Source organism: Crinia signifera, chromosome 9 (assembly GCF_055691185.1).
Source record: "Crinia signifera chromosome 9, ASM5569118v1, whole genome shotgun sequence".
Taxonomy (NCBI): domain Eukaryota; kingdom Metazoa; phylum Chordata; class Amphibia; order Anura; family Myobatrachidae; genus Crinia; species Crinia signifera.
In genome coordinates this window covers 3,997,207-4,014,172 of record NC_139225.1, presented here as the reverse complement: position 1 = coordinate 4,014,172, position 16,966 = coordinate 3,997,207, and the positions used below count along the sequence as shown (strand labels likewise).

At 44.9% G+C, this 16,966-nt stretch overlaps 1 protein-coding gene across 1 annotated transcript in view; it reads left to right on the top strand.

Moving 5' to 3' along the window:
* AK8 (adenylate kinase 8) overlaps positions 1 to 15,196 on the top strand; it is an 86,558-nt gene extending 71,362 nt beyond the window's left edge. The window contains exons 12-13 of the mRNA XM_083160929.1: positions 11,401 to 11,481; positions 13,598 to 15,196. Coding sequence (XP_083017055.1) covers positions 11,401 to 11,481; positions 13,598 to 13,874 — 358 coding nt within the window. The 3' untranslated portion in view covers positions 13,875 to 15,196. The remainder of the gene's footprint in view (positions 1 to 11,400; positions 11,482 to 13,597) is intronic.
* The last annotated feature ends 1,770 nt before the right edge of the window (positions 15,197 to 16,966 follow it).

Genomic DNA, 16,966 nt, shown 5'->3' with positions numbered 1-16,966 from the left:
GTCCATCCCTATGCCAGAGACATGTTCAGTGTCCGTCCCTATGCTAGAGACTTGTTCAGTGTCCGTCCCTATGCTAAAGACATGTTCATTGTCTGTCACTATGCTAGAGACATGTTCAGTGTCCGTCCCTATGCTAGAGACATGTTCAGTGTCCATCCCTATGCTAGTGACATGTTCAATGTCCGTCCTTATGCCAGAGACATGTTCAGTGTCCGTCCCTATGCTAGAGACATGTTCAGTGTCCGTCCCTATGCTAGTGACATGTTCAGTGTCCGTCCCTATGCTAGTGACATGTTCGGTGTCCGTCCCTATGCTAAAGACATGTTCATTTTCTGTCACTATGCTAGAGACATGTTCAGTGTCCATCCCTATGCTAGAGACATGTTCAGTGTCCATCCCTATGCTAGAGACATGTTCAGTGTCCATCCCTATGCTAGAGACATGTTCATTGTCCATCCTTATGCTAGAGACATGTTCATTGTCTGTCACTATGCTAGAGACATGTTCAGTGTCCATCCCTATGCTAGAGATATGTTCAGTGTCCGTCCCTATGCTAGAGACATGTTCATTGTCTGTCACTATGCTAGAGACATGTTCAGTGTATGTCCCTATGCTAGAGACATGTTCAGTGTCCATCCCTATGCTAGAGACATGTTCATTGTCCATCCCTATGCTAGAGACATGTTCATTGTCCATCCCTGTGCTAGAGACATGTTCAGTGTCCATCCCTATGCTAGAGACATGTTCATTGTTTATCCCTATGCTAGAGACATGTTCATTGTCTGTCACTATGCTAGAGACATGTTCAGTGTCCATCCCTATGCTAGAGACATGTTCAGTGTCCGTCCCTATGCTAGAGACATGTTCAGTGTCCGTCCCTATGCTAGTGACATGTTCAGTGTCCGTCCCTATGCTAGTGACATGTTCAGTGTCCGTCCCTATGCTAGAGACATGTTCAGTGTCCGTCCCTATTCTAGAGACATGTTCAGTGTCCATCCCTATGGTAGAGACATGTTCAGTGTCCGTCCCTATTCTAGAGACATGTTCAGTGTCCGTCACTATGCTAGAGACATGTTCAATGTCCGTCCTTATGCCAGAGACATATTCAGTGTCCGTCCCTATGCTAGAGACATGTTCAGTGTCCGTCCCTATTCTAGAGACATGTTCAGTGTCCATCCCTATGCTAGAGACATGTTCATTGTCTGTCCCTATGCTAGAGACATGTTCAGTGTCCATCCCTATGCTAGAGACATGTTCAGTGTCCATCCCTATGCTAGAGACATGTTCAGTGTCCGTCCCTATGCTAGAGACATGTTCAGTGTCCGTCCCTTTGCTAGGGACATGTTCAGTGTCCGTCCCTATGCTAGAGTCATGTTCAGTGTCCGTCCCTATTCTAGATACATGTTCAGTGTCTGTCCCTATGCTAGTGACATGTTCAGTGTCCGTCCTTATGCCAGAGACATGTTCAGTGTCCGTCCCTATGCTAGAGTCATGTTCATTGTCCATCTCTATGATAAGAGACATGTTCAGTGTCCGTCCTTATGATAGAGACATGTTCATTGTCCCTCCCTATGCCAGAGACATGTTCAGTGTCCATTCCTATGCTAGAGACATGTTCACTGTCCGTTACTATGCTAGAGACATGTTCAGTGTCCATCCCTATGCTAGAGACATGTTCAGTGTCCGTCGCTATGCTAGAGACATGTTCAGTGTCCGTCGCTATGCTAGAGACATGTTCAGTGTCCGTCCCTATGATAGAGACATGTTCAGTGTCCGTCACTATGCTAGAGACATGTTCAGTGTCCGTCACTATGCTAGTGACATGTTCATTGTCCATCCCTATGCTAGAGGCATGTTCAGTGTCCTTCCCTATGCTAGAGACATGTTCAGTGTCCGTTACTATGCTAGTGACATGTTCATTGTCCATCCCTATGCTAGAGGCATGTTCAGTGTCCTTCCCTATGCTAGAGACATGTTCAGTGTCCGTTACTATGCTAGAGACATGTTCATTGTTTATCCCTATGCTAGAGACATGTTCATTGTCTGTCACTATGCTAGAGACATGTTCAGTGTCCATCCCTATGCTAGAGACATGTTCAGTGTCCGTCCCTATGCTAGAGACATGTTCAGTGTCCGTCCCTATGCTAGTGACATGTTCAGTGTCCGTCCCTATGCTAGAGACATGTTCAGTGTCCGTCCCTATGCTAGAGACATGTTCAGTGTCCGTCCCTATGCTAGAGACATGTTCAGTGTCCGTCCCTATGCTAGAGACATATTCAGTGTCCGTCCCTATGCTAGAGACATATTCAGTGTCCGTCCCTATTCTAGAGACATGTTCAGTGTCCATCCCTATGGTAGAGACATGTTCAGTGTCCGTCCCTATTCTAGAGACATGTTCAGTGTCCGTCACTATGCTAGAGACATGTTCAATGTCCGTCCTTATGCCAGAGACATATTCAGTGTCCGTCCCTATGCTAGAGACATGTTCAGTGTCCGTCCCTATTCTAGAGACATGTTCAGTGTCCATCCCTATGCTAGAGACATGTTCATTGTCTGTCCCTATGCTAGAGACATGTTCAGTGTCCATCCCTATGCTAGAGACATGTTCAGTGTCCATCCCTATGCTAGAGACATGTTCAGTGTCGGTCCCTATGCTAGAGACATGTTCAGTGTCCGTCCCTTTGCTAGGGACATGTTCAGTGTCCGTCCCTATGCTAGAGTCATGTTCAGTGTCCGTCCCTATTCTAGATACATGTTCAGTGTCTGTCCCTATGCTAGTGACATGTTCAGTGTCCGTCCTTATGCCAGAGACATGTTCAGTGTCCGTCCCTATGCTAGAGTCATGTTCATTGTCCATCTCTATGATAGAGACATGTTCAGTGTCCGTCCTTATGATAGAGACATGTTCATTGTCCGTCCCTATGCCAGAGACATGTTCAGTGTCCATTCCTATGCTAGAGACATGTTCACTGTCCGTTACTATGCTAGAGACATGTTCAGTGTCCATCCCTATGCTAGAGACATGTTCAGTGTCCGTCACTATGCTAGAGACATGTTCAGTGTCCGTCCCTATGATAGAGACATGTTCAGTGTCCGTCACTATGCTAGAGACATGTTCAGTGTCCGTCACTATGCTAGTGACATGTTCATTGTCCATCCCTATGCTAGAGGCATGTTCAGTGTCCTTCCCTATGCTAGAGACATGTTCAGTGTCCGTTACTATGCTAGTGACATGTTCATTGTCCATCCCTATGCTAGAGGCATGTTCAGTGTCCATCCCTATGCTAGAGACCTGTTCAGTGTCCATCCCTATGCTAGAGACATGTTCAGTGTCCTTCCCTATGCTAGAGACATGTTCAGTGTCCGTTACTATGCTAGTGACATGTTCATTGTCCATCCCTATGCTAGAGACATGTTCAGTGTCCATCCCTATGCTAGAGACCTGTTCAGTGTCCATCCCTATGCTAGAGACCTGTTCAGTGTCCATCCCTATGCTAGAGACATATTCAGTGTCCATCCCTATGCTAGAGACATGTTCAGTGTCCGTCCCTATGCTAGAGACATGTTCAGTGTCCCTCCCTATGATAGAGACATGTTCAGTGTCTGTCCCTATGATAGAGACATGTTCAGTGTCCCTATGCTAGAGACATGTTCAGTGTCCATCCCTATGGTAGAGACATGTTCAGTGTCTGTCCCTATGCTAGAGACATGTTCAGTGTCCGTCCCTATGCTAGAGACATGTTCAGTGTCCGTCCCTATGCTAGAGACATGTTCAGTGTCTTTCCCTATGGTAGAGACATGGTCAGTGTCCGTCCCTATGGTAGAGACATGTTCAGTGTCCGTCACTATGATAGAGACATGTTTAGTGTCCATCCCTATGGTAGAGACATGTTCAGTGTCCTTCCCTATTCTAGAGACATGTTTAGTGTCCATCCCTATGCTAGAGACATGTTCAGTGTCCGTCCCTATGCTAGAGACATGTTCAGTGTCCGTCACTATGCTAGAGACATGTTTAGTGTCCATCCCTATGCTAGAGACATGTTCAGTGTCCGTCCCTATGGTAGAGACATGTTCAGTGTCCCTATGCTAGAGACATGTTCAGTGTCCATCCCTATGGTAGAGACATGTTCAGTGTCCGTCCCTATGCTAGTGACATGTTCAGTGTCCTTCCCTATGCTAGAGACATGTTCAGTGTCCGTCTCTATGCTAGAGACATGTTCAGTGTCCATCCCTATGCTAGAGACATGTTCAGTGTCCCTATGCTAGAGACATGTTCAGTGTCCGTCCCTATGCAAGAGACATGTTCAGTGTCTGTCCCTATGGTAGGGACATGTTCAGTGTCCGTCCCTATGGTAGAGACATGTTCAGTGTCCGTCACTATGCTAGAGACATGTTCAGTGTCCGTCCCTATGCTAGTGACATGTTCAGTGTCCTTCCCTATTCTAGAGACATGTTCAGTGTCCATCCCTATGCTAGAGATATGTTCAGTGTCCGTCCCTATGGTAGAGACATGTTCAGTGTCCGTCCCTATGCTAGAGACATGTTCAGTGTCCTTCCCTATTCTAGAGACATGTTCAGTGTCCTTCCCTATGCTTGAGACATGTTCACTGTCCGTTACTATGCTTGAGACATGTTCACTGTCCGTTACTATGCTAGAGACATGTTCAGTGTCCGTCACTATGCTAGGGACATGTTCAGTGTCCGTCCCTATGCTAGAGACATGTTCAGTATCCGTCCCTATGCTAGAGACATGTTCAGTATCCGTCCCTATGCTAGAGACATGTTCAGTGTCCGTCCCTATGCTAGAGACATGTTCAGTGTCCGTCCCTATGATAGAGACATGTTCAGTGTCCATCCCTATGGTAGAGACATGTTCAGTGTCCGTCCCTATGGTAGAGACATGTTCAGTGTCCGTCCCTATGGTAGAGACATGTTCAGTGTCCGTCCCTATGGTAGAGACATGTTCAGTGTCCGTCACTATGCTAGAGACATGTTCATTGTCCGTCACTATGCTAGAGACATGTTCAGTGTCCGTCCCTATGCTAGAGACATGTTCAGTGTCCGTCCCTATGCTAGAGACATGTTCAGTGTCCGTCACTATGCTAGAGACATGTTCAGTGTCCGTCCCTATGCTAGAGACATGTTCAGTGTCCGTCCCTATGCTAGAGACATATTCAGTGTCCGTCCCTGTGCTAGAGACATGTTCAGTGTCCATCCCTATGCTAGAGACATGTTCAGTGTCCATCCCTATGCTAGAGACATGTTCATTGTCCGTCCCTATGCTAGAGACATATTCAGTGTCCGTCCCTGTGCTAGAGACATGTTCAGTGTCCGTCCCTATGCTAGAGACATGTTCAGTGTCAGTCCCTATGGTAGAGACATGTTCAGTGTCCGTCCCTATGGTAGAGACATGTTCAGTGTCCGTCCCTATGGTAGGGACATGTTCAGTGTCCGTCCCTATGGTAGAGACATGTTCAGTGTCCGTCACTATGCTAGAGACATGTTCAGTGTCCGTCCCTATGCTAGTGACATGTTCAGTGTCCTTCCCTATTCTAGAGACATGTTCAGTGTCCATCCCTATGCTAGAGATATGTTCAGTGTCCGTCCCTATGGTAGAGACATGTTCAGTGTCCGTCCCTATGCTATAGACATGTTCAGTGTCCTTCCCTATTCTAGAGACATGTTCAGTGTCCTTCCCTATGATTGAGACATGTTCACTGTCCGTTACTATGCTTGAGACATGTTCACTGTCCATCCCTATGCTAGAGACATGTTCAGTGTCCATCCCTATGATAGAGACATGTTCAGTGTCCATCCCTATGCTAGAGACATGTTCAGTGTCCATCCCTATGCTAGAGACATGTTCAGTGTCCATCCCTATGGTAGAGACATGTTCAGTGTCCGTCCCTATGGTAGAGACATGTTCAGTGTCCATCCCTATGCTAGAGACATGTTCAGTGTCCATCCCTATGGTAGAGACATGTTCAGTGTCCGTCCCTATGGTAGAGACATGTTCAGTGTCCGTCCCTATGCTAGAGACATGTTCAGTGTCCGTCCCTATGATAGAGACATGTTCAGTGTCCATCCCTATGCTAGAGACATGTTCAGTGTCCATCCCTATGCTAGGGACATGTTCAGTGTCCATCCCTATGCTAGGGACATGTTCAGTGTCCATCCCTATGCTAGGGACATGTTCAGTGTCCATCCCTATGCTAGGGACATGTTCAGTGTCCATCCCTATGCTAGGGACATGTTCAGTGTCCATCCCTATGCTAGAGACATGTTCAGTGTCCGTTCCTATGCTAGAGACATGTTCAGTGTCCGTCACCATGCTAGGGACATGTTCAGTGTCCATTCCTATGCTAGGGACATGTTCAGTGTCCATCCCTATGCTAGAGTCATGTTCAGTGTCCGTCCCTATGCAAGAGACATGTTCAGTGTCCGTCCCTATGCTAGAGACATGTTCAGTGTCCATTCCTATGCTAGGGACATGTTCAGTGTCCATTCCTATGCTAGGGACATGTGACATGCTAGGGAGTGTGACAACAAGTACCCATAGTCACAGTGTAAGCAGCCAACTCCAGCAAGTCAGACAGGTCATAGATTGCTATGTTCTGATTGGCTGAATTCTCCTCAGTGTTTATCTATCTCTCAATATGGCTGCCTCCACTATGTGTAAGGAACCGCTGTATAATTCCACCTGTCTCATGATCTCAACCTCAAGGCTGTATCTATATTTGCCGTAGCCAGCTGCCCCTCTCTCTACACTGCACCGGGATACGTCCCCTCGCTCCCATCAACAATAATTAGCCTTGTAAGACTAATGGAAAAAGTCATGTCTAATTACCCTGTTGAAGGCCCAATTATACTATTAACGATTGCGGGCTTTAAGCTAATAACGAGGGGAGCCGTCTCATTTGCATAGCATTAAGTTAATTGACTTGGTAGCTTCGGGGCGGATGCTGCTACAGATAGTGAGATTTCATTACGGAACGGATAATGATGACTTGAGACGAGACCATTCACCTGACAGTTTTATTAATTAACAGCTATCTTGTTACTCGCAGTGTCAGAGCTCTCCATAAATGCACTTGCTCCTTCTAGTTTCCCCCCTTTATTTTCCCTGCTCTTAATGAAAACCGAGATAACGGTGCTAATTGTGGCCTGTAATTAATTATAAAAGGAAGGCTGCGTTTCTAATCTAGTTTTACTCCTGGACGGGGTTAGCAGCTGTTTGTGAATAGGGCCAAAGGATGCTGGCAGCTCCTTGTCAATCTTATGCTAATGCAAACAGGTCTCGTTTTCCGAATGCGTATTTCTACAGATCAGATCACCGTTGTAGTCTGATACGTATAAGAAAGATCTTCCCTGCCAGGTGTATTGGCTTATTTATAAGAGCTACTAAAAGTGATACAAGCTCTTTATGATCTAGAATAAGAAGCTGCTTTTTCATCAGCATTGAATTAACGTGGACAATGCTCCCAGGGCATCTGAGACCAACGTACCATCTTGTATTACTACCCTGGTGCTCTGTATTGCTACGATTCCAGTGGAAGCCGCTGAGATGGCAGCAAACAGATTCAATAGTCTTTCTTTTAGCTTAAAAAATAAAGAAAACCATTGAAAAGATGTCACTCACGGTCTCACGCCACATTGAGGTGGTAGTTGGGTCTCTTGGAGGCCCCATGAGAACACAAACCTTTGTGCCAATGCAGACTTCTGCCCTCCCTTAGAATGGGGAAGGGTGTGTGTGTGTGGGGGGTGCAAACAGAAGCCAAGTAGAGCAAAGATGTCTTCTCAAAAAGGCCGCTCTTGGAGACTTCTTATTTGTTTTTGTAGTTGCTCTAGGGGTGTCGGTAATTAGCCGGTAATGATGATGACTTGCAATCCGATATTGCATATGCTGGTGATGCCCCTGTATATCTCACCCACCCAGTGGATTATCCATATCCTCATTGCCTACATCCTATGTTCATTGCCGGCACAGGACGCCAGTGTGGTGTATGGGATGTGCCACTGCCCACGGTGCAAGACCAAGATGGCGGCACCTGTCTCCTTCTTGTGTGGTGTCTAAAAATGCATATGGCTTCAAGATGGAGTCAGCGCGGCTTCCAACCTTCAAAAAGATAGCATCAAATATGTCCCCTAACTTATGTCAAATATATGAGCTGTTACATGTTCTCCAAACTTTAAAACACGGATTGGTGAGTGTCATCGGTGTCATACAAAGTGACGTGTGTCTGAAGCTTGGTATATAGTGCAAAGTTGTTGCTGTCATTTCATTTGAACGCATCCTCCCAATGGGTTAATAATTTAGTTTCTCTAAAAACCAAACGTCCCCCCCCCCAAACCCTTTGAAGTCATCTACCGCAATGAGTGTCAGCGAGATGTAAAACAAAAGACTGTCCTATGCTAGTGCCTTTTAATCATGTAATTGCAGAGTGACATTTAACACTGAGGCTTCGTGTTACCCCTCCAGCCTAATGAAGGGAGGGGGATTTTGTACGTCGCCTTCCCTCGGTACCCCCCCTCCTGCCCCAGAGCAGGCTGCCTTCTGCGCAAAGAGCACTTTAACTACACCAAACTTTGGCTGGGTTCCTACATATTACAGCAGCAACACGCACACACACAATTGAAGTATTTGAAAACAATAAAATATGCATGGCTATCGGTGACAGCCCCATAAACTCAGGCAATTAGCAACGTAATCCAAGAGGCTTCGAGCCGATCGGAAGGAAGCCTGCGGTTCTCTATTAGTTAAATGCATTTTGTAGGTCCTCATTCCATCAAATCAACTAACACTTCCTTTAATTGGCTGATAAATTATACAGCCGCCCGCATTATAATTTAATAACTCGTAAACATTCCGAGGGCCCGCTGTAAAGTCTATATCTTGCTCATTAATTCTTTAATTTCAGCTGATGGAAGGGGAGATGGGTAGAGTGCGCTTGTACAGTGAGCCTCAGGCTATGAAATAAGGGAAAGGAAGCGAGAAGGAGGAGTGCCCTTTAAGGGTTTTTTTTTTCTTTACTTTTTTTTTATTATTATTATTTTTTTACATCTGTGTCGGAAACTCAATCTTTATGCTGTCACCAGTAGCAGGCGTCCCCCCTTCCCATTCAAAGGCTGACTGACAGATTCCCACCGAGTCTTGTCAAACTATCTTTAAACATCAAGCCAGCCAGTAAACAGAGCCCAATGTATATTAAATCTTGTTATATCACCCTCCCCTCCCCGTTCTACCACTCCACCTCCGCATCAAACCCCCCACCCTCCTTCCTACACACTCTGTCCCCATGAATATTTCATGATAAGGAGCATAAATATTAATTCTAATAGCTCAGTATAGTCGTTATTATTTCTGTTTTGTGACAAACATGCATAAAATATTCAGGGTCCTTTTTATTCAAAAAAAATAAATAAATCACATTTACACACTTGATTGTTGAGCTGATTCTTTTCTATCCTGGGGACTTTTTCAGGAATCCTGATTCTGTGGTTAATGGATGAAGCCTTCGCAGTTAAACGGAATAGATATTTAGTAAAATGCTATTTAGCCAACTTACGTCATTTTAAATGAGACGTCGGAAGTGATGGGAAAGAGATGTCAGACTAAGAGAATTAAAAGCTTCAGCAGCATTTGTGGTGTGATGGAGTCGATGCCCCAAATTCACCTAAGTAGTCTCTCATTTATTCGCTAATTACACAGCAGCAATTAGCAAATAAATATCCGTACACATAGATGTCGGAGTTTGATTGATTGAAAGGCATCGTTTAGTGGCGGAAATATGGGGTGACATGTAAAAGGATGAGATTTTTAGACTTTTAGTAAAAAAAAACGGCTAAATTTAATATGATGCGAATTGCATTTTTTTGCCTCAAAAAATCGTACATTTTCACCTACGATTTTTTTTTTTTCGCACTTTAATTTGCATCCAAATGTTTTCCCTTTATAAAGTATACAACTCACAAATGTAATAGGGTGCGATTTTTGGAAAACATTATCAAAAATCGAAAAAAAATAGTTCAGCCTGGCGAGTTTGACAGAACCATGCACAGATCAGTGAGATCCGTGCACGGTTCTGTCCCAAAAAATGTGTAAAAGTAAAAATTAGGGGAAAAAAAAAACGGCGAGGGGTTCCCCTCCTGAGCAAACCAGCCTGGGGCTCAAAGAACCGGTCCTGGTTTTAGAACAAAACATAGGGAATCCCCAGGATTTCTAAAACCGGCACCAACTCAAGGGCCGTCCTGGTTTCCAAAATAAGGGGGACAAAACTAGTAGGGGTCCCCTGTATTTTGGCAACCAACACTGGGCCCAAACATCCAGCAGGGTAATGCCACAGCTGGGGGAAACGGGGCATTCCCATGCGAACGCCAGTGAACAGCTGCCATCTAGGGCGAGTGGCTGACATCACAAGATGTCAGCCGCCAGCTCAGTTCTTGGATCCCGACCAGCCCAGACTGACAGATTTGGGAGCATGGGAAAAATAATTTCAGGGGCGTTAGAAGGCTTGCTAAGCAGCGAATGAGCCAACCTGAATGACCCCCTTAATATGGAAGTGGTCCGTTTAAAACCATACCACAATAAATAACAATAATAGAAGCACTGACCCGTCCACAAAGCATCAATGCAACCTTCTCCCTAAGCTGCGGTGCGACTTACAGTTCTGTACAGGAATAGAGACAGGCCGCTAACTCCTCCGAAGGGGACAATGAGGTCACTGTGCTGGAATGTTTATTCTGAAGCTATGATGTCACGTTATTTTATGTGTGGCTGGATTACATCGTTACTACATGCGGACACAAAGGACGCACTGCCGATGTTGGACGCGGTTGTGTGATTTATCTCTTGTGCGCATGCGTCTAGATTCTGTGTATACATGCGCCAATCCGATGCTAGTGCGACCAATGCTTGTGTTTAACAACACAACAGGCAGTATTACAGCGTCTTAGGCCTTGCGCATTCTGGCGTAATAATGTACACCAGGAAAGGGCTTGTAACAGATGTGCGACAGGTGAAATCTGGTTGTTGCCGATGTCGCTTTTGTGTGACTCGTAAATATTTGTACATTTGGATAAATGTGGATTTGAGCAAAACAACATATATATACACACACAATGTACTCAGTACAAATAATTGAAATATAAATTGACGTACTGTAAATTATATATATAGACACACACACACAGTTTCATATTGTGTCTTGCGGTTGGGAAGATACTCCTGATTCAGCTGCCTAATTCTGTCACCATTGCTGTAGCTCTCAGTGAGAGAGGGCTTGTTCCATATAAGCGTCAGCCTCATCCAGTCTTATTTATTTCCTCAGAAATGTGAATCATGGAGTTTTTTTCCGCATCTAGATCTCATCTAATCCCATCTCCTCGTGTCTCTCTCGGTAGGGTCTTCTTCCTGGATATCCCAGACGATGTTGCTGTAGAGCGTCTGTCTTTACGTATGACAGATCCCATCTCCGGAGAGAGGTTGGTTGACAGTTATTGTTTTGAGACGGCCTGGTCACATCAACCGGCACAACAACATTTGCGCTGATTATAATAAGATTATATAAAGCCTGAGATAACTGCGGCCTTGCGAACATGCTCCGGATTAGCGTACACTACACTAGCTGCCTTGTGACTCCTAACGTGCTAAATGTCATTTCAGCCAAGTGCCTGGGAGGAAGCAGGAACATTGAATTGCGTTTCGAGCAGAAACATATTTTTTTTGTATGTAATTTTTATTGAAACCCGTTTCTTTTAAAGGCAGTTTTGTGTTACACTGGGCAGATGTATTAAGCCTTAACAAGAGATAAATCCAAGGGTGATAAGGAGAGATAAACGTCCAGCCAATCAGCTCCTTACTGACTTTTTTCAAACACAGGCTGTAACACGGCAGTTAGCAGGTGATTGGCTGGACGTTTACCTCTCCTTATCACCCTTGTATTTATCTCTTGTTAAAGCTTAATACATCTGCCCCACTATCCTGCGTAGCATTATGTTTATTCATATTGGATTTTGAAACTGTGTTTAATAGCTCAACATACTTTTTAGTAAACTCTACAATTTATCATCAAAGTCGTGGACTGACAACCACCACAGCTACATTTTAACATTAATTACAACAGTATTCAATTGCAATTATCCCCAATTTCTAGGGCTATATATATATAAAAGACTAACTACTCCTCACCCCTATGAGGTGAAGTACCACCAGTGGCCACTCAACAGACCAAATTACTCCTTTGTGTGTTAAAAGATGTCATAACAGAAAGTGAAAGCAATTTTTGCAGGACACTGATCTGTTGCAAACGTGCTAGATATGGAGAGAGGGGGCTGTGAAGACAGAAATTGGAGATAATAGCAGATAGGGACTGGGGGTGGAGAGTTTGTGGGTTATAAACGGTCACAGCTCAAATTGAACGTAAAAACTGTCACAGCTCGAAGTGAACGTAAACACTGAAGGTCCATTGCAGAAGCTGTCATTTTGATGGGCTTTTAACTACTTACATACTCTTCCAGACCCTATGATGACTTTTCAGATAGTCCCCAGAACTCCTGCACAGTTGGACGTGTTTGTATGATCACTACGTCATTTGACACCACCGTCTCTTGATATTAGCGCCATTTGCAGCATTTTACCCATGAGGGTACCAGTCGTAATGACCCACCACCTTCATCTGCCCCTTGTGTCTTCTCCCCAGGCTTCTCCCAGATAGGAGATGGTAACAGTAGGCATGTGAGGTTTCAGATGGGTGTGTTTGAACTCTGTGGGTTTCCTGAATTCTGAGCAGCGACAGATGATCAATGGGAACTCTGGTTTCGTGTGACAGAGAAACAGAATTTTCCATTGATTTTGGCATCATTACTTGAGCTTTTCCCAGTCTCACAGCGTCACGCTGATGAAACTCCTGGACGTCAAAGATTCCCGTGTGATCCTGTCCTCTGGGGTTTTTTGTTTGTTTGTGTCATAAGCAAGATTCAGGTTTGGGATCGGGCAACAATATCCACATCCTACATTTCTCTTCTATGACAGTGGTTCCCAACCTCGATCTACCCCCAACAGTTCACGTTTTCCAGGTCACCCAACAGGTGCACTCATTATTCACTGACACATTTTAAAAGATCCACAGGTGGAGCTAATTATTTGACTTGCGATTAAGTGTGGAGACCTGGAAAACGTGAACTGTTGGGGGAACTTGAGGACCGAGGTTGGGAACCACTGCTCTATGGGAAAAAATAAGAACAACTTCACTCTTAAGCTCATTGACCAACCCTACCCTCATTACCATTAGGCAGGGTTTGGTGGCCCTAAAACACAGAATGAGTAACAAATTGTAACTCATCCAAGCACATACTAATTAATTTTCAATTCAATATATATATATAATTTCTTTTCACTGCAATCAGTAATTAAAGATGACAGGGATGTAACATCAAACATATCAGTGGACAAGGGCTACACAATAGTTTGGGTGCCGGTAAATGGCTCATAGACTAGAATGGCTACCAAGACCAATATCTGGAATGCATCTCAGAAACTTGGTTCTGGGTGAAACCTCTCGGTGTCACGTACATTTAACAAGTGTGTATTATTGTGCAGGTATCACAGCCTTTACAAGCCAGCTTCCAGAGTGGAAGTGTACAGACGTCTGCAGCGGAACCCGGCAGACTCGGAGGAGAAGGTCCAGCCGAGGTTAGACATGTATCACGCCAACGCTGAGGACCTGGAGCAATTTTATCAAGATGTTTTACATGTTAACGCTGATCAAGACCCATACACCGTCTTTGAGTTCATTGAAAGCTGCATTGTGAAGCCCCTTCCCAAGAGCGTCCCCGAGGATCCCCCGTCTCTCAGCACATACAGCAGTCTCTTTTAGAGCGTCCCCGAGGATCTCCTGTCTCTCAGCACATACAACAGTCTCTATTAGAGCGTCCCCGAGGATCCCCCGTCTCTCAGCACATACAGCAGTCTCTTTTAGAGCGTCCCCGAGGATCTCCCGTCTCTCAGCACATACAACAGTCTCTATTAGCTTAGATCAGATAGCGGTGCTCTAGAATTTGTTTTTCCTTTACCTCAGGGTGCTTGAACTTTCTGTTCCTGTTGATTCACCTGTGTCACACACACTGGAGCTGTCACCTCTAGCTGGAACCGTCGCTGTTGATCGCACTGACATCACAGAGAGAATTAAAATATATTTATTTTATTCTCTATGTGATTTTATGGCAATTTCAGGTTTACTGCTGTCATAGAATCAGACCTCTCTGTAAGCTAGAAGCGAGTTGACTCACACAATGACGCTGACTGGATTATAAGCACTGACACCGGCACAATTGTCATAGCAAAATATATCCACATTGTGATAGCTGCTGGGGGATTGTAGACAGATCTGTGCGAGTTCAGTCATTGATTAAAATAGCAGTTCTGAATGTAACTTCCTCTGATAAGTATCAGCAAATCATCATAATAATGGCAAGCCCAGGTACGGCATACCTGCGACATTAGCCTGCTGCTGACGTAAGGATCAGAGAATTGGGAAAATTGGCACCCCATGCCCACATGTTTCATAAAGTAAAAACATTAATTGCATCCAGAGGGCATCATTATTTGCATCCCCTACATTTATAGCCCCACAAAAATATACACCTGTGTGTGTGGTGTTGAACACATTGAGGCCTGACGCTGTGGAGATAATCATTTTAGCGGCTTTATCGGACAAGTGGGTCCAGCGGCGTATGGGAATTTATCCTTATCCGGAAAATAACCGTTACCTGTGAGATTAATGTACGAAATTCGATTTACATTACTAGAATCAACTGAAATGTAAATAAAGCAAACAGATTTCAAAATTTCAAAGTGAGTCAGTGACCACCCAAAAGAACCACATTTTTTTAAAAGACCGCTCATTTGTTTCCCGCTCTCTTTAGTGAGTCGCTTTGCCCATCTCATTTCCCTTACCTCGCCCTGATTTTTGTTGTTGGCAGTTGCTGTTTTTCCCATTATCACAAAAAGGAGAAATCACAATATAATTATATTTATGTGATTTTGTCTATTTGTTTTCATTGGATTTTCTCTGTCTAATGTTTTGTGTAGTTTATATCTTTTTATTGTGCCGTCAATGACCTAATGTTCCATCTGTATATTGCAATTCTCTGTAATGTTTTATTTGTTCAATAAACACAGATTATGCATTAAAGAGAATCAGGTCCAATATCTCTGGTTTCATTATTATACATGTTCCTCTACCTTATCTCTACAGTAAGAAAATAAAAATCCCACCTCAGCTCTAACCCCCTCCTCCCTGCCTCCCTCAAATCTCACCTCAGCTCTAACACCCTCCTCCCTGCTTCCCCAAATCTCACCTCAGCTCTAACACCCCATCCTCCCTGCCTCCCTCAAATCTCACCTCAGCTATAACCCCCTCTTCCCTGCCTCCCTCAAATCTCACTTCAGCTCTAACACCCCATCATCCCTGCCTCCCTCAAATCTCACCTCAGCTCTAACCCCCTCCTCCCTGCCTCCCTCAAATCTCACCTCAGCTATAACCCCCTCCTCACCGCCTCCCACAAATCTCACCTCAGCTCTAACACTCCCTGCCTCCCTCAAATCTCACCTCAGCTCTAACAACCCATCATCCCCGCCTCCCTCAAATCTCACCTCAGCTCTTTCAACCCATCATCCCCGCCTCCCACAAATCTCACCTCAGCTCTAACACTCCCTGCCTCCCTCAAATCTCACCTCAGCTCTAACCCCCTCCTCCCTGCCTTCAAAAAAATCTCACCTCAGCTCTAACACCCCCTCCTCCCTGCCTCCCAAAAATCTAACCTCAGCTCTAACAACCCATTCCTCACTGCCTCCCTCAAATCTCACCTCAGCTCTAACCCCCTCCTCCCTGCCTCTCTCAAATCTCACCACAGCTCTAACACTCCATCCTCCCTGCTTCCCCCAAATTACACCTCAGATCTAACACCCCTGCCTCCCTCAAATCTCACCTCAGTTCTAACACCTCCCTCCGTGCATGTGTTCCTCCACCTGCTGGAACGCAAGAACCAGTAGGTTAGGGCAAGTCCGCATGCAAGGCTATCCCTCTCCAGCCTGCTTATGGACATACACCATACAGCAGGTGGGTTCATCTCCCGTGCAGACCCCTTGTGGTCACTTTCCATTCTTAGGGTCAGCTATGAGTGGTGGACAGTGTTGAGCTTCTGTTTATCCACATATATTAGGATTGGCAGCCACCATCTCACATTTTGCCAATCACATTGACCATAAATCATTATATTTTATCCTGGACCTCCAACCCATGGCACCCATGCAGATGCCACGCTCCACCCAGTTGGGGAACAACTGCTGTAGTACTTTCTTCTTTGGATACATATTGCAAGACAATTGAAACCCAACAAACCATGATGAAGACTACACCAAATGGAAGGTAAGGGAGAGAAGGAGAGGAAAGGAGAGAGTGAGTTGTGTGCCTGGTAATTTTAGAACGCAGGGGGAAAAAGGGGGAAAGGGAGGTGGCCATCATTAAAAGCAAACAGGAGAGCCCAAGTATAGGAATTCTGTTAAACCAAGAGAACCGATCAGAACATCATTCTCTGAGATCCAAATGAAGTCTAAGATGTTTGGGTTTAAAGTAGACTTCATAAAAGTCAGGAGAGATCTGTAGTATAACTCCAAGATACTTGAGACTGATACTTCTGTCTGTCAATAAAAGGAAAGGACTGTGTATGCCTACCAATGGAGTGTGGAGGAGCCAGAACAGATTTAGAATAATGGGGCAGATGTATTAAGCCTGGTGAGGAGACAACGCAGCAGCCAATCAACTCCCAACTGTCATATTTCAAACACAGCTGATTGGCTGGTGTGTTATCTCCTTCCACTTTATCTCCAGTTTATCTCTTCGCCTGGCTTAATACATCTGCCCCGAAGCTCCTTAAAATTACAGAGCCAAACTTCTGGAAATTAGCC